Below are 27,850 nucleotides of genomic sequence, written 5' to 3'. Positions count from 1 at the left end.
ATTTAATCATTGCATTTACCATGTCACTGTTACGGTTTTGATTTCATGGCCCGAATGAAAAGGACTGCGTGCTCAGTCACTGAGCCCCCCCCCCCCCAGACACTCAGATAGGATTCCCGCTCCCTCAAGCGAATGACGTGGGCTCACGTCAGCCTGGTGGTCTGGTTTACCATCGAGGGAGGACACCTGTAGGGGCCTTTTCCCCAGCGTATTGTGGACCGGGCAGCGCCATGCAACAGATGTTTCAGTCATGACACTGACACCCCACATCCTCCTGTCTTTCCTGTGCTGAGAGGAGATGGCACTCCACTGTGCACATGTAGAGTTAGGGTGCCTTTGACCTTTGCACTGTACTGTAGTAATTTTTTTTGTAATTCAAATTTTTATTGTACTGTAGTAATTTTATGTATCGCACTGTACTGCTGTCACAGAAAAAACAAATTTCATGGCATGTGTGAGTGATGATAAACCTGATTCTGATCTGGGTCTCTATTGTGGACTGAGAGTGGGAAAGGGGCAGGGAGAGGGGAATCATGGTTGGGAAAAGGGGAAGGGAGAGGGGAGGGAGCGGGAAGTACCAGAGAGACATTCTGTAACGATCAATAAACCGATTGTTTGGAATCAAATGACCTTGCCTGGTGTCTCAGGGCTGGGTGTGTCTGCACCCGCCCCTGACACTCCTTCTCTGCCCCCTGTCCCACACCCCTCCACCCTCACCATCCCCAACATCCTTTGCTCCAGCCAGATTTACAAATTCGCTGTCTGCTGCACACTGACAGATACAGTCCTGTGCACAATCCTTCGGTACCCTAGACTTTCATATGCGACAAAGGCACTGTAATGAACGAGGAGAGTCTAATGGCTCTGGGCCTGTACTCGATGGAGTTCAGAAGAATGCGGGGAATCTCCTCAAAACCTATTAAATACTGAAAGGTCTGAATTTAGAGAATATGGAGAGGGAATTTCCTACAGTGAGGAATCCAGGTTGGGAGGACACACCCTCAGAACAGAGGGACATCAATTTAGAACAGTGATGCGGAGGAATTTCTTTAGCCAGAGGGTGGTGAATGTGGAATTCATTGCCACAGGCGGCTGTGGAGACCAAGTCAGTGGGTGTACTTAAAGCAGGGGTTGATAGGTTCTTGATTAGTCAGGACCTCAAAGGCTACGGGGAGAAGGCAGAAGAATGGAGTTGAGACGGATAATAAATCAGCCATGATGGAATGGCGGAGCAGACTCGATGGGCTGAATGGACTTTTGCTCTTCTGTCCTATGCAAGGGGAACCAGAAGAGGGAGGGACTAAGCCGCAGATGACTTAAAACCAGGATGTATTTGTCAGCCTTTGAAAATTCACAACTGAAAACCCACCACCACCGTTGCCCGGGCGCGGTATGCCGATACAGGGGCGCGGTCGCATTTTCCAATCCTCCCTCAACGGGCTCAGGTCGACTGCGAAGAATCAGAGGTGCATCTGCGGCCGGGGGAGCTGGAAGAATGTCCTAACGGGTTGGTGATGCTCCGCGGCTTCAGCCGTCGATCCGAGACCCACGCGTGGACCACGTCCGGAGAAGGTCAGCGATATTTCTGCCATTCCCTTGGTTCTTCGCGGACCACGAAGAGCCTGCCCTCAGCACGGTGCACAGCCTGCAGCAAGTCTCTCTCTGGCGAGCTCACAGCCAGGATGGTTTACTGAAGTACACACCATGCTCATCCTCGGCCAAGGAAAACTAAACAACTCAATCGTTAGGGAATCTTAAAGCATCTGGCATCAATTCTTCCAGGGAGGAGAAGACCAATCTCGCGCCGTGGAACGGGAAGGGCCTGCTCATCAAACCAGGGGGACGGTCAGCCAGTAGATGATGAGGGGCTGAAAGCCAGCGAGGGCCAGGGTGACGTACATTCTGAGCCGGTTCTTGGAGCTGTAATTCGCGGACATGCCCGACGAGGAGAGCACCTTCATTCTCAGGGAGCGGACCTGTGGGCGGGGCCGGGGATTTGGGGCAGAAACAGAGAGGAAGGAAGTGAGATGCCGCCAGCTGTGGCACGAGTTTGTTAAACACTTCACACTCGTCCAGGTGATTGCTCACGACAAAGCTGGTTATCAGGACAACACAAACAAAATGCTGGAGGAACTCAGCAGGTCAGGCAGCTTCTATGGAAATTAATAAACAGTCGATATTTCAGACCACGACCCTTCACTGGGACTGGAAAGGAAAGGATAAGAAGGTGTGGGGGTAAAGGAAGGGGGAAAGCTGGGAAGTGAGAGGTGGAGCCAGGTGGGTGGGAAAGGTAAAGGGCTGGAGAGGAAGGAATCTGATAGGAGAGGAGAGTGGACCGTGGGAGAAAGGGAAGGTGAAGGGACACTAGGGGAAGGAGAAGATGTAAGAGAGCAGAGTGGGAAACAGATTAGGGAAGGGGGAGCGAAAAAATAACCAGGTTGGAACTGATCAGGTCACCCCTGGGGTACAAACACCAGGCTTTCAGACAACCTTGCATGTGAACAAGCTCCTACGAATGTTATTGCTATGAATCTTCATTTCCAGCCTCCCCACGGCCGTCGGACACCACCGCCTTGCCAAGGACACAAAGAGCGTTGTGGTGGAAACTGACAAGTAATGACGTGTTGAAACTTCAAAGCCGGTGAGCATGGCTCATCCCAACTCGGCACCACTGCAGCCAGGCCCAGTTTGAATTTCTGCCCGAGTTTGACCGCAGCACTTCCCCCAATTTCACTGAAGCCCCTGCTAATTTTGATCTCCAGTTCTCCATGGAGATGACGCGTTGAGCCAACCCCAGCTCCCAGGTATTTCTCAATATCAGCAGACGGTCTTCCGGTTGTTCAGACATCCAGGAAATCCAGCAGCCAACCCCCCACCCTGGTAGTTACAGGCACAGCGCAGAGATGAGAAAAGCTCGACAAGCAATGAGCCGGACATTGGCCCGACTTCACCCCGACCTTTTCCTTAAATCGGCTCATTCCTCAGCAATGGGCTTGTCCACTACAGGAAACACCCCCTCCACATCCACTCTACCTGTGTCCTCTGGTCCTAGACTCCCCCACTATAGGAAACATCCTCTCCACGTCCACTCTATCTGTGTCCTCTGGTCCGAGACTCCCCCACTATAGGAAACATCCTCTCCACATCCACTCTATCTGTGTCCTCTGGTCCGAGACTCCCCCACTATAGGAAACATCCTCTCCACTTCCACTCTATCTGTGTCCTCTGGTCCGAGACTCCCCCACTATAGGAAACATCCTCTCCACATCCACTCTATCTGTGTCCTCTGGTCCAAGACTCCACCACTATGGGAAAGATCCTCTCCACATCCACTCTGTCTGTGTCCTCTAGTCCTAGACACCCCAGTGTAGGAAACATCCTCTCCACTTCCACTCTATCTGTGTCCTCTGGTCCTAGACTCCCCCACTACAGGAAACACCCTCTCCACATCCACTCTATCTGTGTCCTCTGGTCCTAGACTCCCCCACTATAGGAAACATCCTCTCCACATCCACTCTATCTGTGTCCTCTGGTCCGAGACTCCCCCACTATAGGAAACATCCTCTCCACTTCCACTCTATCTGTGTCCTCTGGTCCAAGACTCCACCACTATGGGAAAGATCCTCTCCACATCCACTCTGTCTGTGTCCTCTAGTCCTAGACACCCCAGTGTAGGAAACATCCTCTCCACTTCCACTCTATCTGTGTCCTCTGGTCCTAGACTCCCCCACTACAGGAAACACCCTCTCCACATCCACTCTATCTGTGTCCTCTGGTCCTAGACTCCCCCACTATAGGAAACATCCTCTCCACATCCACTCTATCTGTGTCCTCTGGTCCAAGACTCCACCACTATGGGAAAGATCCTCTCCACATCCACTCTGTCTGTGTCCTCTAGTCCTAGACACCCCAGTGTAGGAAACATCCTCTCCACATCCACTCTATCTGTGTCCTCTGATCCTAGACTCCCCCACTATAGGAAACATCCTCTCCACATCCACTCCATCTGTCTCCTCTGGTCCTAGTCTCCCCCACTATAGGAAAAATCCTCTCCACATCCACTCTTTCTGTATCCTCTGGTCCCAGACTCCCCCACTATAGGAAACATCCTCTCCACATCCACTCTATCTGTGTCCTCTGGTCCTAGACTCCCACACTATAGGAAACACCCTCTCCACATCCACTCTATCTGTGTCCTCTGGTCCTAGACTCCCCCACTATAGGAAACATCCTCTCCACATCCACTCTATCTGTGTCCTCTGGTCCTAGACTCCCACACTATAGGAAACATCCTCTCCACATCCACTCTAACTGTGTCCTCGGGTCCTAGACTCTCCCACTATAGGAAACATGCTCTCCACATCCACTCTATCTGTGTCCTCTGGTCCTAGACTCCCCCACTATAGGAAACATCCTCTCCACATCCACTCTATCTGTGTCCTCTGGTCCTAGACTCCCCCACTATAGGAAGCATCCTCTCCACATCCACTCTATCTGTGTCTTCTGGTCCTAGAATCTCCCACTATAGGAAGCATCCTCTCCACATCCAATCTATCTGAGTCCTCAGGTCCTAGACTCCCCCACTACAGGAAACATCCTCTCCACATCCACTCTATCTGTGTCCTCTGGTCCGAGACTCCCCCACTACAGGAAACATCCTCTCCACATCCACTCTATCTGTGTCCTCTGGTCCTAGACTCCCCCACTATAGGAAACATCCTCTCCACATCCACTCCATCTGTCTCCTCTGGTCCTAGTCTCCCCCACTATAGGAAAAATCCTCTCCACATCCACTCCATCTGTGTCCTCTGGTCCTAGACTCCCCCACTATAGGAAACACCCTCTCCACTTCCACTCCATCTGTGTCCTCTGGTCCTAGACTCCCCCACTATAGGAAACATCCTCTCCACATCCACTCTATCTGTGTCCTCTGGTCCTAGACTCCCCCACTATAGGAAACATCCTCTCCACATCCACTCTATCTGTGTCCTCTGGTCCGAGACTCCCCCACTATAGGAAACATCCTCTCCACATCCACTCTTTCTGTATCCTCTGGTCCTAGACTCCCCCACTATAGGAAACATCCTCTCCACATCCACTCTATCTGTGTCCTCTGGTCCTAGACTCCCCCACTATAGGAAACATCCTCTCCACATCCACTCTATCTGTGTCCTCTGGTCCTAGACTCCCCCACTATAGGAAACATCCTCTCCACATCCACTCTTTCTGTATCCTCTGGTCCTAGACTCCCCCACTATAGGAAACATCCTCTCCACATCCACTCTATCTGTGGTCCTAGACTCCCCCACTATAGGAAACATCCTCTCCACATCCACTCTAACTGTGTCCTCTGGTCCTAGACTCCCCCACTATAGGAAACATCCTCTCCACATCCACTCTATCTGTGTCCTCTGGTCCTAGACTCCCCCACTATAGGAAACATCCTCTCCACATCCACTCTATCTGTGTCCTCTGGTCCTAGACTCCCCCACTATAGGAAACATCCTCTCCACATCCACTCTTTCTGTATCCTCTGGTCCTAGACTCCTCCACTATAGGAAACATCCTCTCCACATCCACTCTATCTGTGGTCCTAGACTCCCCCACTATAGGAAACATCCTCTCCACATCCACTCTAACTGTGTCCTCTGGTCCTAGACTCCCCCACTATAGGAAACATCCTCTCCACATCCACTCTATCTGTGTCCTCTGGTCCTAGACTCCCCCACTATAGGAAACATCCTCTCCACATCCACTCTATCTGTGTCCTCTGGTCCTAGACTCCCCCACTATAGGAAACATCCTCTCCACATCCACTCTTTCTGAATCCTCTGGTCCTAGACTCCCCCACTATAGGAAACATCCTCTCCACATCCACTCTATCTGTGGTCCTAGACTCCCCCACTATAGGAAACATCCTCTCCACATCCACTCTATCAGTATCCTCTGGTCCTAGACTCCCCCACTATAGGAAACATCCTCTCCACATCCACTCTATCTGTGTCCTCTGGTCCTAGACTCCCCCACTGTAGGAAACATCCTCTCCACATCCACTCTATCTGTGTCCTCTGGTCCTAGACTCCCCCACTATAGGAAACATCCTCTCCACATCCACTCTTTCTGTATCCTCTGGTCCTAGACTCCCCCACTATAGGAAACATCCTCTCCACATCCACTCTATCTGTGGTCCTAGACTCCCCCACTATAGGAAACATCCTCTCCACATCCACTCTATCTGTGTCCTCTGGTCCTAGACTCCCCCACTATAGGAAACATCCTCTCCACATCCACTCTATCTGTGTCCTCTGGTCCTAGACTCCCCCACTGTAGGAAACATCCTCTCCACATCCACTCTATCCGTATCCTCTGGTCCTAGACTCCCCCACTATAGGAAACATCCTCTCCACATCCACTCTATCTGTGTCCTCTTGTCCTAGACTCCCCCACTATAGGAAACATCCTCTCCACATCCACTCTATCTGTGTCCTCTGGTTCTAGACTCCCCCACTATAGGAAACATCCTCTCCACATCCACTCTATCTGTGTCCTCTGGTCCCTAGACTCCCCCACTATAGGAAACATCCTCTCCACATCCACTCTATCTGTGTCCTCTGGTCCGAGACTCCCCCACTATAGGAAACATCCTCTCCACATCCACTCTTTCTGTGTCCTCTGGTCCTAGACTCCCCCACTATAGGAAACATCCTCTCCACATCCACTCTATATGTGTCCTCTGGTCCGAGACTCCCCCACTATAGGAAACATCCTCTCCACATCCACTCTATCTGTGTCCTCTGGTCCTAGACTCCCCCACTATAGGAAACATCCTCTCCACATCCACTCTAACTGTGTCCTCTGGTCCTAGACTCCCCCACTATAGGAAACATCCTCTCCACATCCACTCTATCTGTGGTCCTAGACTCCCCCACTATAGGAAACATCCTCTCCACATCCACTCTAACTGTGTCCTCTGGTCCTAGACTCCCCCACTATAGGAAACATCCTCTCCACATCCACTCTATCTGTGTCCTCTGGTCCTACACTCCCCCACTATAGGAAACATCCTCTCCACATCCACTCTATCTGTGTCCTCTGGTCCTAGACTCCCCCACTATAGGAAACATCCTCTCCACATCCACTCTATATGTGTCCTCTGGTCCGAGACTCCCCCACTATAGGAAACATCCTCTCCACATCCACTCTATCTGTGTCCTCTGGTCCTAGACTCCCCCACTATAGGAAACATCCTCTCCACATCCACTCTATCTCTGGTCCTAGACTCCCCCACTATAGGAAACATCCTCTCCACATCCACTCTAACTGTGTCCTCTGGTCCTAGACTCCCCCACTATAGGAAACATCCTCTCCACATCCACTCTATCTGTGGTCCTAGACTCCCCCACTATAGGAAACATCCTCTCCACATCCACTCTAACTGTGTCCTCTGGTCCTAGACTCCCCCACTATAGGAAACATCCTCTCCACATCCACTCTATCTGTGTCCTCTGGTCCTACACTCCCCCACTATAGGAAACATCCTCTCCACATCCACTCTATCTGTGTCCTCTGGTCCTAGACTCCCCCACTATAGGAAACATCCTCTCCACATCCACTCTATATGTGTCCTCTGGTCCGAGACTCCCCCACTATAGGAAACATCCTCTCCACATCCACTCTATCTGTGTCCTCTGGTCCTAGACTCCCCCACTATAGGAAACATCCTCTCCACATCCACTCTATCTGTGGTCCTAGACTCCCCCACTATAGGAAACATCCTCTCCACATCCACTCTGTCTGTGTCCTCTGGTCCTAGACTCCCGCACTATAGGAAACATCCTCTCCACATCCACTCTATCTGTGTCCTCTGGTCCTAGACTCCCCCACTGTAGGAAACATCCTCTCCACATCCACTCTATCAGTATCCTCTGGTCCTAGACTCCCCCACTATAGGAAACATCCTCTCCACATCCACTCTATCTGTGTCCTCTTGTCCTAGACTCCCCCACTATAGGAAACATCCTCTCCACAACCACTCTATCTGTGTCCTCTGGTCCTAGACTCCCCCACTATAGGAACAATCCTCTCCACATCCACTCTATCTGTGTCCTCTGGTCCCAGACTCCCCCACGATAGGAAACATCCTCTCCACATCCACTCTGTCTGTGTCCTCTGGTCCTAGACTCCCGCACTATAGGAAACATCCTCTCCACATCCACTCTATCTGTGTCCTCTGGTCCTAGACTCCCCCACTGTAGGAAACATCCTCTCCACATCCACTCTATCAGTATCCTCTGGTCCTAGACTCCCCCACTATAGGAAACATCCTCTCCACATCCACTCTATCTGTGTCCTCTTGTCCTAGACTCCCCCACTATAGGAAACATCCTCTCCACAACCACTCTATCTGTGTCCTCTGGTCCTAGACTCCCCCACTATAGGAACAATCCTCTCCACATCCACTCTATCTGTGTCCTCTGGTCCCAGACTCCCCCACGATAGGAAACATCCTCTCCACATCCACTCTATCGGTGTCCTCAGGTCCTGGACTCCCCCACTTTGATTAGGAATAGGCAACATGGCTTCATCAAGGGCAGGTTGAGCCTTTTGAATTTTGAGCCTAATTGAATTTTTTGAGGGTGTGACTAATCACATTGATGAAGGAAGAGCAGTAGGTGTTGTGTATATGGATTTCAGCAAGGCATTTGATAAGGTACCCCTTGCAAGACTTATTGAGAAAGTAAAGAGACATGGGATCCAAGGGGACATTGCTTTGTGGATCCAGAACTGGCTTGCCCACAGAACGCAAAGTGTGGTTGTAGACGGGTCATATTCTGATGAGGAAGTGGAGGGATTAGTTAGTAAATTTGCTGATGACACAAAGGTTGGGGGTGTTGTGGATGGTGTGGAGGGCTGTCAGAGGTTACAGAGGGACATTGATTGGATGCAAAACTGAGCTGAGAAGTGGCAGATGGAGTTCAACCCAGATAAGTGTGAAGTGGTTCATTTTGGTAGGTCAAATATGATGGCAGAATATAGTATTAATGGCAAGACTCTTGGCAGTGTGGAGGATCAGAGAGATCTTGGGGTCCAAGTCCATAGGACACTCAAAGCAGCTGCGCAGGTTGACTCTGTGGTTAAGAAGGTGTATGGTGTGGTGAAGAAGCCTTCATCAGCAGTGGGACTGAGTTCAAGAGCTGAGAGGTAATGTTGCAGCTATATAAGACCATGGTTAGGCCCCTCTTGGAGTACTGTGCTCAGTTCTGGTCACCTCACTACAGGAAGGATGTGGAAACCATAGAAAGGGTGCAGAGGAGATTTGCAAGGATGTTACCTGGATTAGAAAGGGTGCAGAGGAGATTTACAAGGATGCTGCCTGGATTAGAGAGGGTGCAGAGGAGATTTACAAGGATGTTGCCTGGTTTGGGGAGCATGACTTCAGTAAATAGGTTGAGTGAACTCAGCTTTTTCTCCTTGGAGTGACGGAGGATGAGAGGTGACCTGATAGAAGTGTACAAGATGATGAGAGACATTGATTGTGTGGATAGTCAGAGGCTTTTTCCCAGGGCTGAAGTGGCTAGAACGAAGGGCACAGTTTTAAGGTGCTTGGAAATAGGTACAGAGGAGACGTCAGGGGTAAACATTTAGTAGCACACACATAAAAATGGTTGCAAACAACTCTAAATCGTATGGTAAGTGAATCTAAAATGTTTATATCAAGTTAGCTCAGATTACTTCTGAATAAAATTCAACTTTACACTCTTTTCAGTTCTCCACATCCTCTTTCCATTACCTTCCATTCTCTGCATTTTGTGTTAAGTATACGTACATAACTGTTCAGGTTGAGGTGTAACTGTATAGGAACAGCAAGAATGGTCCTCAGATCCATGGAGTATCCAAAAGAAACCTCTATTTTGGAACCTGCCACACAACATTTAGATTGGAACAGCCATTAGATTTGCTGAAGTTCTATCCTGATATTACTGGGAGTAACCTCTGTAACTTCAGTAGCACACACACAAAAATGGTTGCCGGAATGGACACGACAAGCCCCTCGCTGGACACACCAGTCTTTTGACTCTAGTACTTCTCATCCTACGAGATACTTTGCATTCTGGAGAGCAAAGGGGTCACTTACTAAGAAGAACATGATGGCGCAGGACGTCCAGGCGAAAGCAATATAGTAAGCATCTCGTCCAAATAACAAGCCACTTAGAATGGTGATTATTATCCTGCAAGAAAGAGACAGGTGTTACATCTCCGATATAGACGGTAGTCAGAGGAAATCCGAGAACAGAAATCCCAGGACAGGCTCGGGAGGAGACTCACCCGGACTGGATCTGCGAATGAAAAGGTTCGTGCTCGACAGGCTGCATGTTGGCTCTGGGCCTGTACTTGCTACAGATTAGGAGCCTCACTAAAACTTACCGAAGTCTGAAAGGCCATGACAGAATAGATGTACAGAGGATGTTTCCTATAGTGGGGGAGTCTAGGACCAGAGGACACAGATAAGAGTGGATGTGGAGAGGATGTTTCCTACAGTGGGGGTGTCTGGGACCAGAGGACACAGATAGAGTGGATGTGGAGAGGATGTTTCCTATAGTGGGGGAGTCTAGGACCAGAGGACACAGATAGAGTGGATGTGGAGAGGATGTTTCCTATAGTGGGGGAGTCTAGGACCAGAGGACACAGATAGAGTGGACGTGGAGAGGATGTTTCCTATAGTGGGGGAGTCTAGGACCAGAGGACACAGATAGAGTGGACGAGGAGAGGATGTTTCCTATAGTGGGGGAGTCTAGGACCAGAGGACACAGATAGAGTGGATGTGGAGAGGATGTTTCCGATAGTGGGGGAGTCTAGGACCAGAGGACACAGATAGAGTGGACGTGGAGAGGATGTTTCCTATAGTGGGGGAGTCTAGGACCAGAGGACACAGATAGAGTGGATGTGGAGAGGATGTTTCCTTTAGTGGGGGTTTCTAGGACCAGAGGACACAGATAGAGTGGACGTGGAGAGGATGTTTCCTATAGTGGGGGAGTCTAGGACCAGAGGACACAGATAGAGTGGACGTGGAGAGGATGTTTCCTATAGTGGGGGAGTCTAGGACCAGAGGACACAGATAGAGTGGATGTGGAGAGGATGCTTCCTATAGTGGGGGAGACTAGGACCAGAGGACACAGATAGAGTGGATGTGGAGAGGATGTTTCCTATAGTGGGGGAGTCTAGGACCAGAGGACACAGATAGAGTGGATGTGGAGAGGATGCTTCCTATAGTGGGGGAGACTAGGACCAGAGGACACAGATAGAGTGGAGGTGGAGAGGATGTTTCCTATAGTGGGGGAGTCTAGGACCAGAGGACAGAGATCGAGTGGTTAGAGGGATGTCCATTCAGAGGAGGAGGAATTTCTTTAACCAGAGGGCAGTGGAATTCATTGCTGCTGACAGCTGTGGAGCCAAGTCATCGTGTACAGCTAAAGCAGAGTCGATAAGATTCTTTATTGGTCAGGGAGTCAAAGTTTACGGGGAGAAGGCAGGGGAATGGGGTTGAGAGGGAATACAAATCAGCCATGATGGTATGGCAGAGCAGTCTCGATGGGCCGACTGGTCTAATTGTGCTCCCTGGACCAGAGCAGGGCCCAAGACAGAGGAATATGGTGAGTGTGTGATATGCTGGAGAGATGGGAGACAGACAGCGGGATCTGGAGCAAAAAGCTGCAGGAGGAATTCAGTGGATTGAATAGGATCTGTGGGGGAGAGGAACTATCGATACTTCATGTTGACACTCTGCAGTTTTGCTCCAAAATATCAACAATTCCTTTCTCCTCAGACGCTGGTTGACTCTTTTAGAAGATTGTTTGTCACACCTCTGACACGCACCCCCACAATCTCAGGAGATAACTCCCTGACCACTTCACGGCCACTCAAGTAACTTTCTGAGAAGCTAGTTCCCATTATCGGACTCGGAGCATACCCTCCAAAAGAAAGAGCCCCATTATACACAAAATGGTAGAGGAGCTCAGCAGGGTGAGGAGGCATCTGCGGAGGGGAATAAACAGTGGATGTTCAGGGCAGAGAGCCTTCATCAGAACACGTCTCTGTGACAATGTTCTCTCAAAGCTGCCTGGGTGCGTGGCCGAGCAGTCAGGGCTCTGACCCCGCACAGATATCCTTTCTTGCTGTGCAGCTGGAACTTTCTTTTATATAACATTAGCATCATTTTGAAATCTATGTTAGTATAATTGTGAAGTATTCTGCAATTATATTAACATAGAGCTGAAATGGCTAACACGAGGGCACAGTTTTAATGCTTGCAAGTAGGTACAGAGGAGATGTCAGGGGTAAGTTGCTTTAACGCAGAGAGTGGTGAGTGTGTGGAGTGGGCTGCTGGCAATGGTGGTGGAGGCGGATACGATAGGGTCTTTTAAGAGGCTCCTGGATAGGTACATGGAGCTTATAAAAACAGAGGGCTATGGGTAACTCCAGGTAATTTCTAAAGTAAGTACATATTTGGCACAGCATTATGAGCCAAAGGACCTATATTGTGCTGTATGTTTCTAACTAATTGCATTTTAAGGAATATAATCCATAAATTTTCCCAATAATAAACGTACCACAACCTTTACCTTAAACCTTAAAGCATTTTAGAGCTTCACTGCATTTACACAGTCAGTGTTCCAAGTCACAACACTGTTACTAATTGGAATATACACAGAATACAAGTCAGTAGCTGATAGTTAATAAACAGCTGGCCTTAATGCCAACACCGTCGAGTCAAAACATTTCACTTTTGCTATCAGTTGTTTTGATGGTCTGACATCATTATGAGTGATATGAGTTGTGGATTGTATTTATTTGATGGAAAAATTCCATATTCTGACTTTTTTGGTAAGAATTCTTCCGATTTTCTTTAGAAACCCAATTAAAGTGCTGTGCGGTGGTCGGGCAAATGTCCCGCTCAGAGCAGTGGCTGGTCCGTGTAGCTATGGAAAGCAAATGACAGCGAACGTCGGTTGGTGATGTTGATCATGCGACAGACATCAGCACCACTGCTTTTGTTCCTTCGCGGTTTCTGACGCCTCACACACATCACCCTAATGCGATATACTGCGACACACAAAAGTCTGGTCAAAATTTCTGTTACTGTGAATAGTTAGGTGAACTGATCTCCAAAAGTCATAAAGTTAAAGATGAAACATTTTAAGCAAGATTAGTGTATTATTTTTGTTTTGTACAATTTTAGAGTGAAAAAATGGAATGGAGCACCGTGCAAAAGTTTGGGCACCCCGAAAGATTTCAGCTCTCAGATAACTTTTACCAAGTTCTCAGACCTGAATTAGCTTGTTAGGGCTATGGCTTGTTCACAGTCATTGTTAGGAAAGGCCATGTGATGCAAATTTCAAAGTTTTTAAATACGCTGGCTCCTCTAACCTTGTCCCAACAATCAACAGTCATGGGCTCCTCTAAGCAGCTGCCTAGCACTCTGAAAATTAAAATAAATGATGCCCACAAAGCAGGAGAAGGCTATAAGAAGATAGCAAAGCATTTTCAGGTAGCCATTTCCTCAGTTCGTAATGTAATTAAGAAATAGCAATTAACAGGAACGGTGGAGGTCAAGTTGAGGTCTGGAAGACCAAGAAAACTTTCCAAGAGAAATGCTCGTCGGATTGCTAGAAAGGCAAATCAAATCTCCCGCAAAGGACCTTCAGGAAGATTTAGCAGACTCTGGAGTGGTGGTGCACTGTTCTACTGTGCAGTGACACCTCCACAAATATGACCTTCATGGAAGAGTCATCAGAAGAAAACCTTTCCTATGTCCTCACCACAAAATTCAGTGTCAGAAGTCTGCAAAGGAACATTTAAACAAGCCTGATGCATTTTGGAAACAAGTCCTGTGGACTGATAAAGTTAAAATAGAACTCTTTGGCCGCAATGAGCAAAGGTATGTTTGGAGAAAAAGGGGTTCAGAATTTCATGAAAAGAACACCTCTCCAACTATTAAGCATGGGGGTGGATCAATCATACTTTGGGCTTGTGATGCAGCCAGTGGCAAGGGGAACATTTCACTAGCAGGGGGAAGAATTAATTCAATTAAATACCAGCAAATTCTGGAAACAAACTTCACACCATCTGTAAAAAAAAGCTGAAGATGAAAAGAGGATGGCTTCTACAACAGGATAATGATTCTAAACACACCTCAAAATCCACAATGGACTAACTCAAGAGGCGCAAGCTGAAGGTTTTGCCATGGCCCTCACAGTCCCCCGACCTAAACGTCATCGAAAATCTATGGATAGACCTCAAAAGAACAGTGCCTGGAAGACGGTCCAAGAATCTTACAGAACTAGAAGCCTTTTGCAAGGAAGAATGGGTGAAAATGCCCTACACAAGAATTGAAAGACTCTTAGCTGGCTACAGAAAGCATTTACAAGCTGTGATACTTGCCAAAGGGGGAGTTACTAAGTACTGACCATGCAGGGAGCCCAAACTTTTGCTTTGGGCCCTTTTCCTTTTATGTTATTTTGAAACTGTAGAAGATGGAAATAAAAAAGTAATCTTGCTTAAAATATTGAAGAAATGTGTCATCTTTAACTTTATGCCTTTTGGAAATCAGGTCACCTTTTACTCGTTTAACTATTTACAGTAACAGAAATTTTGACCGGAGTGCCCAAACTTTTGCATGCCACTGTATACATGCCCAAGTCTTTTGCAAAGTATGTAGCCCACTCTACGCCGCAGCCCCTAGACTGTCTCATTTCACCAATCCAACACAAAGCTGGCGTGTCCCCCTTGCCCTCAGAACTCACCCGACATACTTGTACCCGCTGTACGCAATAAGGTCAAAGGTGGTGAGATCTGTGTGCACTGATATCAGGTAGAGGGCCAGCAGAAGAGCCAGCACCTCGATAATGATCCAGACGAGAGCGGTGCTGGCACACATACCCAACACCTCAGGGGTGAACCTGAAACAGAATAATCAGACCCTGTTATGGTGCTAAATCCAGAGACAGCCATCAACAGAACCTCAATGGTCAACACTCCCACGTTAGACAGATTGTCAATGGTCCATTCCCTCCCCATTGGCCAGAATCTCACTGTCCAGACCCTCCCCATTGGACAGAATCTCAAAGGTCCAGACCCTCCCCATTGGACAGAATCTCACTGTCCAGACCCTCCCCATTGGACAGAATCTCAAAGGTCCAGACCCTCCCCGTTGGACAGAATCTCAAAGGTCCAGACCCTCCCCATTGGACAGAATCTCAAAGGTCCAGACCCTCCCCGTTGGACAGAATCTCCCTGTCCAGACCCCCCCATTGGCCAGAATCACAATGATCCAGACCCTCCCCATTGGACAGAATCTCAAAGGTCCAGACCCTCCCCGTTGGACAGAATCTCAAAGGTCCAGACCCTCCCCATTGGACAGAATCTCAAAGGTCCAGACCCTCCCCGTTGGACAGAATCTCCCTGTCCAGACCCCCCCATTAGCCAGAATCTCGATGTCGAGACCCTCCCCGTTGGACAGAATCTCAATGGTTCAGACCCTCCCCATTGGACAGAATCTCAATGGTTCAGACCCTCCCCATTGGACAGAATCTCAATGGTTCAGACCCTCCCCATTGGACAGAACCTCAATGGTTCATACCCTCCCCATTGGACAGAACCTCAATGGTTCAGACCCTCCCCATTGGACAGAACCTCAATGGTTCAGACCCTCCCCGTTGGACAGAAACTCAATGGTCCAGACCCTCCCCATTGGACAGAATCTCAATGGCCCAGACCCTCCCCATTAGCCAGAACCTCAATGGTTCAGACCCTCCCCATTGGACAGAACCTCAATGGTTCAGACCCTCCCCATTGGACAGAAACTCAATAGTTCAGACCCTCCTCGTTGGACAGAACCTCAATGGTTCAGACCCTCCCCATTGGACAGAATCTCAATGGTCCAGACCCTCCCCATTGGACAGAATCTCAATGGTCCAGACCCTCCCCATTGGACAGAACCTCAATGGTCCAGACCCTCCCCATTGAACAGAACCTCAATGGTCCAGACCCTCCCCATTGGACAGAACCTCAATGGTCCAGACCCTCCCCTTTGGACAGAATCTCAATGGTCCAGACCCTCCCCTTTGGACAGAATCTCAATGGTCCAGACCCTCCCCGTTGGACAGAATCTCAATGGTCCAGACCCTCCCCATTGGACAGAATCTCAAAGGTTCAGACCCTCCCCATTGGACAGAATCTCAATGGTCCAGACCCTCCCCATTGGACAGAATCTCAATGGTTCAGACCCTCCCCATTGGACAGAACCTCAATGGTTCAGACCCTCCCCGTTGGACAGAAACTCAATAGTTCAGACCCTCCTCATTGGACAGAACCTCAATGGTTCAGACCCTCCCCATTGGGCAGAATCTCAATGGTTCAGACCCTCCCCATTGGACAGAATCTCAATGGTCCAGACCCTCCCCATTGGACAGAATCTCAATGGCCCAGACTCTCCCCATTAGCCAGAACCTCAATGGTTCAGACCCTCCCCATTGGACAGAACCTCAATGGTTCAGACCCTCCCCGTTGGACAGAAACTCAATAGTTCAGACCCTCCTCATTGGACAGAACCTCAATGGTTCAGACCCTCCCCATTGGACAGAATCTCAATGGTCCAGACCCTCCCCATTGGACAGAACCTCAATGGTCCAGACCCTCCCCATTGGACAGAACCTCAATGGTTCAGACTCTCCCCATTGGACAGAATCTCAATGGTCCAGACCCTCCCCATTGGACAGAATCTCAATGGTTTGTAACCGCCTCATTTACTCCCTTTGCGTTATGATATTATGGAGGCTACTGATGGGGTAAATGCAAGCAAGCTTTTCTGTTTTATGTTTATATTGAGATACTGGGCAGTATTGGCTCTTTAGGCCCATTGAGTGACCCCGCGCAGCATTCTCTGATTTAACACTTGCCTAATCATGGGTAAATTTATAATGAACTGGGAGACTTGCGAATCCCGGGAAAACCCACGCTTTCCAAGGAGAGGACACACAGAGAGTCGTTACAGAGGCTGCCGGGTTTGAACTCTGACATGCCAAGCATTGTGCTAGCTGGCACTGAGACACTGAGTACAGGAGTTGGGATGTTATGTTGTAGATACACAAGGTGTTAGTGAGGTCTAATTTGCAGTTCTGGTTATTTAATATACCCACAAGAAAGATATCCCTGAAACCGAAAGTGAACAAAGAAAACTGACAAGGATGTTGCTGGGACTTGAAGAACTGAGTTATAGGGAATGGTTGAATAGGTTAGGACTTTATTCCCTGGAGCGTAGGGGAATGAGGGGAGATTTGTTCGAGTTGTACAAAATTATGAGGGTATGGATAGGGTAAATGTAAGCAGGCTTTTTCCACTGAGGCTGGATGAGACTAGAGCGAGAGGTCATGGGTTAAGGGTGAAAGGTGAAATTTGGGGACCCTCCTCATTCAGGTGGTACAGGTGTGGCACAAGCTGTCAGTGACGCAACATTTCAGAGAAGCTTGGAAATGTCTCAGGGCTGGGTGTGTGTCTTATACACAAACATCCACACACACCCACACAATTACAATTCATATTTTTTATTACCTGTCACACTGCCACAAAACAAATCTCAAAGTATGCCAGGCTGATTAAACCCGACATGTCCCCACTACCTTTAGCAGCCATACTAACCTCTTCTGCATGCCCAGGGCCACCCCCGTCAGCAGGATGTAGGTAATGAAAGCCATGGCTGAAAGACAAAACCAAGCAGAGAATCAGCTGCTACAAGCTGGCATGCACTTCCATCCGCTCGGCTGGAAACCAACACACACAAAAGTTAAACGCAGGTGCAGGAAATCTGAAACAAAATACAGTGGATTCCAGTTAACTGGACCAGTGCATTTCCGCCCAATTAAGCGAATGCCCCAATTGGCCGGAGTTTCATGGAAACAGCTAAAAACGTATAAAAAAGACAAAAGTGAGTCACAAATTATGTATTTAAATCACGGGAATGGTAGGGATCCATGGCAAAAATCAGGTTGGGAACCTCTAACTGAAATAAAATACAGAACAAGTTAGAACACTGCCAACAGTAGTACAGAACTATAAAACTGTGTTAGCTCCTAATGGTTATTGACAGTGGAATTCATCTGGCAAACACATTGAACAAAATCAGTGCAGATAATGGACTGCCTTCACATTATCCAATCAACAAATGCGTCCTCCAAATCTTCATTTTCATTGTAACATTCAAGGTGACGGCTGATACCTTCAAATTCATCGGAGCTCCTAACTTGCTGAAGTAGTGAATTTGTTTCATTTTCACTCCCTGCTGTTCCTGGCATCCACAAGCCTGAACACTTGAAACCGTTGCTCGGAATTGTCTTGCTGCTTATTTCTTGCCAACTATGTGACAAAAATCATGAACAGAAGAGATTCCGCAGATGCTGGAAATCCAGAGCACCACGCACTAAATGCTGGAGGAACTCAGCAGGTCAGGCAGTAGCTACGGAAATGAATAAACAGTCAACGTTTTGGGCCGAGGCTTCCAGGACATAAATCACTGATTTTTTTGAAAACAAGCACACACAACTGATGCTATTTAAAAACTGTTTGCTCTTAGCACAGCACAGTCTTTAATAGCCACACCATTGAAACTAGTTAGAACCTGGTTGGCAACAGTCCCCTGCCCCAATTAGGCCCAAATAAACAAGGGGAATACCGGATATTTTCTAGATTAGTTTTTGTTCTTTAAAAGATGTCACAAATAAGTGGCTGCCCTGATTAATCAGAATCCATTGCATATATAAAAAAATTAAATTTAGTAACTAGCGCAAAAAGAGAGAACAGAAAAAACCAGAGGAGCAGTTCACTGGGTCAATATCTTTTTGATTCGGAACAAGAAGGCAGTGGGACAGCACCTAAGGATTTCCAGCGGGAAGACATTTTGAGTTCTCAGCGGAAGAGAGAGGCCAGACTGCGCAGGCGCGTGACGTCAGCCAGTTGAGCGCGAACGGTTTAAAAAGAAGGCAGCCATATACAGTGGGCAGTGTTGGCGTGGGCAGCGGAGTGAGAGGTAACAGAGTGAAAGGGCTTTGGCTCCACGGGCTTCGGTGTAACAGGACGAGGTGAGGCCGTTGCTGGTGGCAAAAGGAGATAGTATGAGTGTGAGGCCAGTTTTCTGTGGTCGGTGTCAGATGTGGGAGGTCCTGGAGTCTCCCGGCATCCCGGACGGCCACATCTGCACCCGGTGCATCCAGATGCAACTCCTAAGGGACCGAGTTAGGGAACTGGAGCTGCAGCTCGATGACCTTCGCCTGGTCAGGGGGAGTGAGGAGGTGATAAGAGAGGAGTTACAGACAGGTGGTCACACCGGAGTCACGGGAGACAGTCAGGAGGGGGAAGGGGAAGAGTCAGGTACCCCTGTGGCTGTACCCCTTGACGATAAGTACTCCTGTTTGAGTACTGTTGGGGGGGGGGGGGGGGCAGCCTACCTGGGGGAAGCAACAGTGGCCTTGCCTCTGGCACAGAGTCTGGCCCTGTGGCTCAGAAGGGTAGGGAAAGGAAGACGAAGGCAGTAGTGATAGGGGACTCTATAGTCAGGGGGTCAGACAGGTGATTCTGCGGACACAGGAAATAAACTCGGTTGGTTGTTTGCCTCCCTGGTGCCAGGGTCCGGGACGTTTCTGATCACGTCCAAGATATCCTGCAGTGGGAGGGAGAACAGACAGAGATAGTGGTATATATTGGTAGCAATGACATAGGTAGGAAAAGGGAAGAGGTCCTGAAAGAAGACTACAGGGAGTTAGGAAGGAAGTTGAGAAGCAGGACCTCAAAGGTAGTAATCTCGGGATTACTGCCTGTGCCATGTGACAGTGAGAATAGGAATAGAATGAGGTGGAGGATAAATGCGTGGCTGAGGGATTGGAGCAGGGGGCAGGGATTCAGATTTCTGGATCATTGGGACCTCTTTTGGGGGGAGGGGTGTGACCTGTACAAAAAGGACAGGTTGCACTTGAGTCCCAGGGGGACCAATATCCTGGTGGGCAGGTTTGATAGAGCTGTTGGGGAGGGTTTAAACTAGTTTGGCAGGGGGGTGGGAATCAGAATGTGAGTGCAGGGATTAAGGTAGAAGGACAAGGGCATGATGCTAAGAGTTCTGAGTTGATGAGGAAGGACAGGCAGGGGACAGAACATGATTGTAGCCAGTTATAGGGGTTGAAATGTGTCTATTTCAATGCTAGGAGTATTAGGAACAAGGAGGATGAACTTAGAGCATGGATTAGTACGTGAAACTACGATGTTGTGGCCGTTACTGAAACTTGGTTGGAGGAAGGGCAGGATTGGATGATGCAGGTCCCCGGGTTCAGGTGTTTTAATAGGAATAGGATGGGGGGGGGGTTGAAAAGGGGGGGGAGTGGCATTACTGATCAGGGGTAGTATCACGGCTATAGAAAGGGAAGATGCTGCAGAGGGAGTGTCCACGGAGTCAGTCTGGGTGGAAGTCAGAAATAGGAAGGGATCAATCACTGTGCTGGGAGTAGTCTATGGGCTCCCAAATAGCCCTCGGGACACCGAGGAGCAGATAAGCAGGCAGATTTTAGAATGGTGCAGGAAATACAGGGTAGTGGTTATGGGAGATTTCAACTTCCCTCATAGTGACTGGCACCTCCTGAGTGCAAGGGGGAGAGATGGGGCTGAATTTGTCAGGTGTGTTCAAGAAGGATTCCTGACACAGTATGACGAGAGGAGAGGCTATACTGGATCTAGTTCTGGGTAATGAACCTGGACAGGTGACAGACCTCTTGGTGGGGGAGCATTTTGGTGAGAGTGACCACAACTCCCTTAGCTTCAGCAGAGCTATGGAAAGCGATAAAATCAGACGAAATGGTAAAGTGCTTAACTGTGGAAGGGCTAACTTTGAAGGGATGAGGCAGGAACTAGCGAAAGTAAATTGGAAACAGATGTTCAAAGGGGAAAGCACAGAAGTAATGTGGGAGAAGTTTAGGGACCACTTGAGCTGGGTTCAGGATAGGTTTGTCCCACTGAGGCAAGGAAAAAGTGGTAGGAAAAGGGAACTGTGGCTGACGAAACGTCAAGAGGAGAAAGGAAACATATGTTAGAAGTAGGAAGTAGGAGGGGCTTATGAGAAATATACGATAGCCAGGGAAGAGCTAAAGAAAGGACTTAGGAGAGCTCGAAGGGGGCATGAGAAGGCCTTGGCATGCAGAATTAAGGAGAACCCCAAGGTGTTCTATGCGTATGTGAAGAACAGAAGGATGACAAGAACGAAGGTGGGGCCGCTAAAGGATAAAGCGGGCAACATGTGCCTGGAGGCGGAGGAGGTTGGGGAGGTCCAAAATGAATACTTTGCTTCAGTATTCACAAGTGAAAAGGATCTTAATCAGGATGAGGTTGAAGTAGAGCGGGCCTGTGTGCTGGACAATGCAGAGATGAAGGAAGTAGTAGTGCTGGATCTTCTTAAAAACATTAAGATTGATAAATCCCCAAAGCCGGATATGATACACCCCAGGCTGTTGTGGGAATTTGGAAGGACAAACCAGAAGACTGAGCACAGGATTAATGGTCAGTTACTTAAGAGTGTGGATGAACAAAGGGACCTTGGGGTTCAAATCCATACATCCCTCAAGGTCGCTGTGCAGGTTGATAGGGTAGTTAAGAAGGCCTATGAGATGCTGGGCTTCATTAACGGGGGATTGAGTTCAACAGTAGAGACTCAACAACTCTACAAATGTTGCAAATCTCTGGTGAGACTGCACTTAAGAGTATTGTGTTCAGTTCTGGTCACCTCATTATAGGAAGGATGTGGAAGCTATGGAGAGGGTGCAGAGGAGATTTACCAGGATGTTGCCAGGTTTGGAGAACAAGTCATATGAAGCAAGGTTAGCAGAGCTGGGACTTTTCTCTTTGGAGTGTAGAAGAATGAGAGGGGACTTGATAGAGGACTACAAGATTATGAGAGGCACAGATAGGGTGGATAGTCAGTACCTGTATCCCAGGGCACCAATAGCAAACACCAGAGGGCATATGTACAAAATTAAGGGAGGGAAGTTTAGGGGAGACATCAGGGGTAAGTTTTTTACACAGAGGGTTGTGAGTGCCTGGAACGACCTGCCAGGGATGGTGGTGAAGGCTGAAACATTAGGGGTATTTAAGAGCCTCTTGGACAGGAATGAAAGGAAAATGGAGGGTTATGGGGTAGTGTGGGTTTAGTACTTTTTTTTTAGGATTATATGGGTCGGCACAACATGGAAGGTTGAAGGGCCTGTACTGTGCTGTAGTGTTCTGTGGTTCTAATGTCCATTCAGAAATCTGATGGCAGAGGGGAAGAAGCTGTTCCTGAATCACTGACTGTGTGTCTTCAGGCTCCTGTACCTCCTCCCTGATGGCAGAGGGGAAGAAGCTGTTCCTGAATCGTTGAGTGTGTGTCTTCAGGCTCCTGTACCTCCTCCCTGATGGCAGAGGGGGAGAAGCTGTTCCTGAATCACTGACTGTGTGTCTTCAGGCTCCTGTACCCCCTCCCTGATGGCAGAGGGGAAGAAGCTGTTCCTGAATCGTTGAGTGTGTGCCTTCAGGCTCCTGTACCTCCTCCCTGATGGCAGAGGGGGAGAAGCTGTTCCTGAATCGCTGAGTGTGTGCCTTCAGGCTCCTGTACCTCCTCCCTGATGGCAGAGGGGAAGAAGCTGTTCCTGAATCGTTGAGTGTGTGTCTTCAGGCTCCTGTACCCCCTCCCTGATGGTAGCAGTGAGAAGAGGGCACGTCCTGGGTGATGGGGGTCCTCAGTGATGGACGCTGCCTTTTTGACTTTCCTGGATGCTTGCCTAAAGCCTTAATGGGCCGAGCTGTCAGCCATTCCTTTGTTGCCAGGGCAACCTGCAGGCCGAGCCATGAAAATGGACAACTCTGCTGTTCAAACAGGGTTATAATGATCCCAGCTCTTAGCCAGACTGCATTGTTCATGAAGTCAAACCATACCGTGCAAAAGCCTTAGGTGCGTATATATCGCCAGGGTGCCGAAGACTTTCGCACAGTCCTGTATTTGTCAACGTAGTGCGGAGAGCGAGTTTGTAAATCTGGTGGGAGCAGAGGATGTTGGGAATGGTGAGGGAGGGGTGTGGGACAGGGGGCAGAGAAGGAGTGTCAGGGACGGGTACAGACACACCCAGCCCTGAGACACCAGGCAAGGTCATTTGATTCCAAACAATTGGTTTATTGATCATTACAGAACGTCTCTCTGGTGCTTCCCGCTCCCTCCCCTCTCCCACCCCCTTTTCCCAACCATGATTCCCCTCTCCCTGCCCCCTTCCCACACTCAGTCCACAACACAGACCCATATCATACCATAAAGACCCACAGGTCTTTATTCGTTGGAGTGTAGAAAGCTGAGGGGAGACTTGATAGAGGTATTTAAAATTATGAGGGGGATAGATAGAGTTGACGTGGATAGGCTTTTTCCATTGAGAGTAGGGGAGATTCAAACAAGAGGACATGAGTTGAGAGTCAGGGGGCAAAAGTCTAGGGGTAACACGAGGGGGAATTTCTTTACTCAGAGAGTGGTAGCTGTGTGGAATGAGCTTCCAGTAGAAGTGGTTGAGGCAGGTTCGATATTGTCATTTAAAGTAATTGGATAAGTATACGGACAGGAAAGGAATGGAGGGTTATGGGCTGAGTGCAGGTCGGTGGGACTAGGTGAGTGTAAGCGTTCGGCACGGACTAGAAGGGCCGAATGGCCTGTTTCCGAGCTGTAATTGTTATATGGTTATATCAAAATCATGTTTATCGTCACTCACATATGTTGTGAAGTGTTTCTTTTGCAGCAGCAGTACAAATTATTGCAGTCTTGCACCGTGTACTGCTGCTACAGCTGAACAAATCTCGTGACATTTGCCAGCGAAAATAAACTCGATCTGATTCTACCTGGCATTGCTTCAGCCTTTTTCCAAATCGACTTAACACCAAGGACTACAGAGGCAAAGGACTGAGAGCAGGTTGAAAGCAAACACAAGAGATTCTGCAGATCCACAGCACAAAACACACAAAATGCTGGAAGGACTGGAAATGGCCCTCGAGCTAAAACGGGTGAGTAGGACATCACCCGGACTCAACTACCTGACCTGGAGATCGTCTCCCAATGCCTTTGGCACGGTGGTAACACCGTTAAAGACCCACCCCATCCAGACTGCTCATCTGCAGGTGACCTTGTCACTGGTACTATGAGGAGCTGAGCTAGCCAGTGCACTGCTGCACCAGAGGGAGGCGACACGCAGGCGAGGAGGAGAGATGAGAGGCCAGAGTGTGGAACTGAACAGGCCCTCCAGCATTCTGTGGGACTGCAAGGAGGATAAGACAAAGCAGGATTGGACGAATAATTAAAAAAAAAAATCACCAGCAGAAACCAGCTTTGTGCTCTGAGAAACGAGTTGAGAACGTTTTGCAGAAATCAAAGGACTAACTGCAAATTACAATCTTGCGGGCCAACAAAAGACAGGCTCCAACCTAATAAACCTTCATTTAAAATACTGAGCATTCCCCTGTGCAGTTGTCACATGTCTCAATGGCAGTAAGACCACAGAACTGATGGAGGACTTCCAGATGGGGGAAAATTGAGGGAACACACTCCAACGGGATCCTGCCAACCACAGTTGCTCTTATAAATTTCCACGGATGTACGGTGGAGAGCGTTCTGACGGTTGTGTCGGTGTCTGGGTTGGAGCCGCCAATGCACAGGACGGAAGATGGCTGCAGGAATTGCACGCTAAGCCAGCTCCATCATGGTGACAAGCTCCTGCTCTGTCAAGAACATCTTCAAAAGGTGATGCCTCAAGAAGGCAGCCTCCAACGTGAAGGGCCCCTCCACCCAGGATGTGCCCTCTCCTCATCGCTGCCATCAGGGAGGGGGTACAGGAGCCTGAAGACACACACTCAACGATTCAGGAACAGCTTCTTCCCCTCTGCCATCAGGGAGGGGGTACAGGAGCCTGAAGACACACACTCAACGATTCAGGAACAGCTTCTTCCCCTCTGCCATCAGGGAGGAGGTACAGGAGCCTGAAGACACACACTCAACGATTCAGGAACAGCTTCTTCCCCTCTGCCATCAGGGAGAGGGTACAGGAGCCTGAAGACACACACTCAACGATTCAGGAACAGCTTCTTCCCATCTGCCATCAGGGAGGTGGTACAGGAGCCTGAAGACACACACTCAACGATTCAGGAACAGCTTCTTCCCCTTTGCCATCAGGGAGGAGGTACAGGAGCCTGAAGGCACACACTCAGTGATTCAGGAACAGCTTCTCCCCCTCTGCCATCAGGGAGGAGGTACAGGAGCCTGAAGACACACACTCAACGATTCAGGAACAGCTTCTTCCCCTCTGCCATCAGGGAGGAGGTACAGGAGCCTGAAGACACACACTCAGTGATTCAGGAACAGCTTCTCCCCCTCTGCCATCAGGGAGGAGGTACAGGAGCCTGAAGACACACACTCAACGATTCAGGAACGGCTTCTTCCCCTCTGCCATCAGGGAGGGGGTACAGGAGCCTGAAGACACACACTCAGCGATTCAGGAACAGCTTCTTCCCCTCCGCCATCAGGAAGGTGGTACAGGAGCCTGAAGACACCACCCGACTCAGGAACAGCTTCCTTCCCACTTGATTTCTGAACGGACAGTGGCCACCCTTTGCACTGCTTATTTTATTTTTAAAGTGATTTTTATGTATTGCACTGTACTGCTGTTGCATTTCCTGATTCTGACATGTCAGGAAGGAGTACAGTGCTCCGCACACTGGCCCTAGCCGTGGCTCAGCTGCGTCGCACTTGGATACAGCGAGCAGTACCGAGAGCACCACTTGGCCCATCGAGCCCATGCTAGCAGGCGGGACACTAAAACCCAAGCCCCGCCTGTTCTCTCAGCCACACCGCACGGAGCAGTGGCGAGCTTCTCTCAGTTTGACATGTCAGTACTTATTCCTCACCCAGCTGGACGCCACCGTAGGGTAGCAGTTGGCACGACGACATTACGGTTCCGGGGGGGGGGGGGGGTCAGAGTTCGTAGGTCCTCCCTGTGAACGCATGGGTCTCCTCCGGGTGATCCGGTTCCCCGCTACATTCCGAAGACAAACTGGTCCAATCACAACCTCCCTCTGCTATTTATTTGAACACAGCAGCTCTCAGCAGGAATTTATTCATTCACCGTCTGAAATCTGCGCAGCACTTGAAAGCTTTTTTTTAAACCATGAATATTTAGAATGAAAATTGAAAGTTAATGATATAAAGGGGATAATGAGATGGCAGAAAAGGCCGTGTGCGTGGCAGCGGCACAGCCGAGAGGGGAGGGTGGTCCGGAACATCCCCTTTTGCCTCTCTCTCGAACCATTGGGGAGGAGGTGGAGGAGTCAGAAGACACAATCAATATTTTAGGAACAGCTTCTTCGTCGCGCGAGACTACGGCCGGAAGAGCTTCACGTACTCACTTGGAATGTAGAGGTCTGGAGCGTTGGCGTGGTAATCCTCCCGCGGGGTCAGGCGAGCTTCCGCGTGATAGCCAAGCTCCCAGTTCTAAAGGCAAGGCAGAGCGTGCGTGTGAGAAACTCCAGCTCCGTACGTATGTAGGACGCGGCCCGACTGCTGGGACAAGGCCCCTGCCCCGCCTCAAGCTCCCATAGAGAACAGGAGGGGAACTGCGATGGCAGGAAAGAACACCAGGCCCTCTGCAGTGCATCCCCAAGCTGTACAGAGTGTGGACCCAGCCACGCCTCCCCTGTAACTAACTGTACTCGGTGGCTCCCTCATCAGGAACAGGAGTGGAACATCCACATTCAGAGAACCTCTGAGAGAAACACATCACTGTAGCAACATGTGCCTGTTTGAGTTCCTGTCTGCCTGAATCAGTCTGGCCATTCCCCTCTGACCTCTCTCTTTAACGAGGCTTCCACCCCCCCCCCCCCCCACCACAGAGTAGTGTAGCAGTCCGCACAATGCGATTCCAGCTCGTGGTGTTGGAGTTCAGAGCTCAACTCGGGCACCCTCTGTGGGAAGTCCCTTCCCGTGACCATGTGGGTTTTCTCAGTCCAAAGACATCGCAGTCAGGGGGTCAATTGGTCATTGTCAATCATCCTGTGCTCTCTAGACCCTGCTGGAGGTACTGCAGGTCCACCCCATCGTTGGTGGAGAAACTGAAGGAGCTGGAGTCAGAGGGGGAATTGGAGCAGTGGCGCACGAAGGCGAGCGACTGTCTCAGTGGCTTTTCCTGCGATCGAGCGGAGGATCCCGCTGGACAACGTTAATGTGGAATGCAGCAAGTCTGACTCACCGGTATGCTCCACCGGGGGCGCTGTGGCGCAGTGTCCAAGCTGGAGTCGGTGCTGCCCCCCTCTGTTCAACCAGCAGAAGACAAGCTGTATTGTATTCGACTGCAGATGGATGCAACGTTCAAGGACTCTGGGACTGGGACTAGATATTTTGTTGTCTGACTATTTCTACTGATACCTCGTATGTGCCTTCTTCTGCAAGTGACAGCTGGCACTGCGTTTTGTATCTTGGCCCTGGAATAAACGGTGTTTGCTTGGCTGTATCCGTGTAAGCTGGAGTGACAATTCAACTTGAATTAATTGATATTTCTTTTTCACCCTGGGAAAAGGTAATCTACCTCATCTATGCCACTCAAAATATTAAAAAATGAGGTAAATGTTAAAAAAACATTTGATTTATTTATTTAACACACTATATCACAAGGAGTTTTGATGCTGTTCACTTCTCCCTGACCAAACTGTGCCAAAGCCAGGCTCTGAGCTCCACTCGTGTGATTACCCCCAGGCCCAAAGTAGATCA

General features: G+C 49.2%; 1 protein-coding gene across 1 annotated transcript; it reads right to left on the bottom strand.

Annotated features, from left to right (window-relative positions):
- Positions 1 to 26,934, bottom strand: LOC132385551 (protein YIF1A-like). Its single transcript, XM_059957705.1, has 5 exons — positions 26,494 to 26,934; positions 17,695 to 17,752; positions 14,802 to 14,957; positions 10,136 to 10,229; positions 1 to 1,976 (listed from the first exon to the last, which is right to left on the bottom strand). Exons 2-5 carry the CDS (start codon positions 17,748 to 17,750, stop codon positions 1,830 to 1,832), a joined length of 453 nt encoding a protein of 150 aa, XP_059813688.1. The 5' UTR covers positions 17,751 to 17,752; positions 26,494 to 26,934; the 3' UTR covers positions 1 to 1,829.
- Positions 26,935 to 27,850: the final 916 nt, after the last annotated feature.

Source organism: Hypanus sabinus (genome assembly GCF_030144855.1).
Source record: "Hypanus sabinus isolate sHypSab1 chromosome 31 unlocalized genomic scaffold, sHypSab1.hap1 SUPER_31_unloc_2, whole genome shotgun sequence".
Lineage (NCBI taxonomy): Eukaryota > Metazoa > Chordata > Chondrichthyes > Myliobatiformes > Dasyatidae > Hypanus > Hypanus sabinus.
The sequence above is the reverse complement of the archived record's forward strand: the minus strand, read 5'-3'. Positions and strand labels throughout refer to the sequence as shown.

Bases quoted from the DNA above. Each gene is read 5' to 3' on its own strand.
- LOC132385551 (XM_059957705.1), bottom strand. From the start codon at position 17,750: ATGGCTTTCATTACCTACATCCTGCTGACGGGGGTGGCCCTGGGCATG. The intron at 14,958-17,694 runs GTTAGTATGGCT...ATTCTGTTTCAG, and splicing joins GCCCTGGGCATGCAGAAGAG to GTTCACCCCTGAGGTGTTGG. The intron at 10,230-14,801 runs GTGAGTTCTGAG...TCTTTCTTGCAG, and splicing joins AGCGGGTACAAGTATGTCGG to GATAATAATCACCATTCTAA.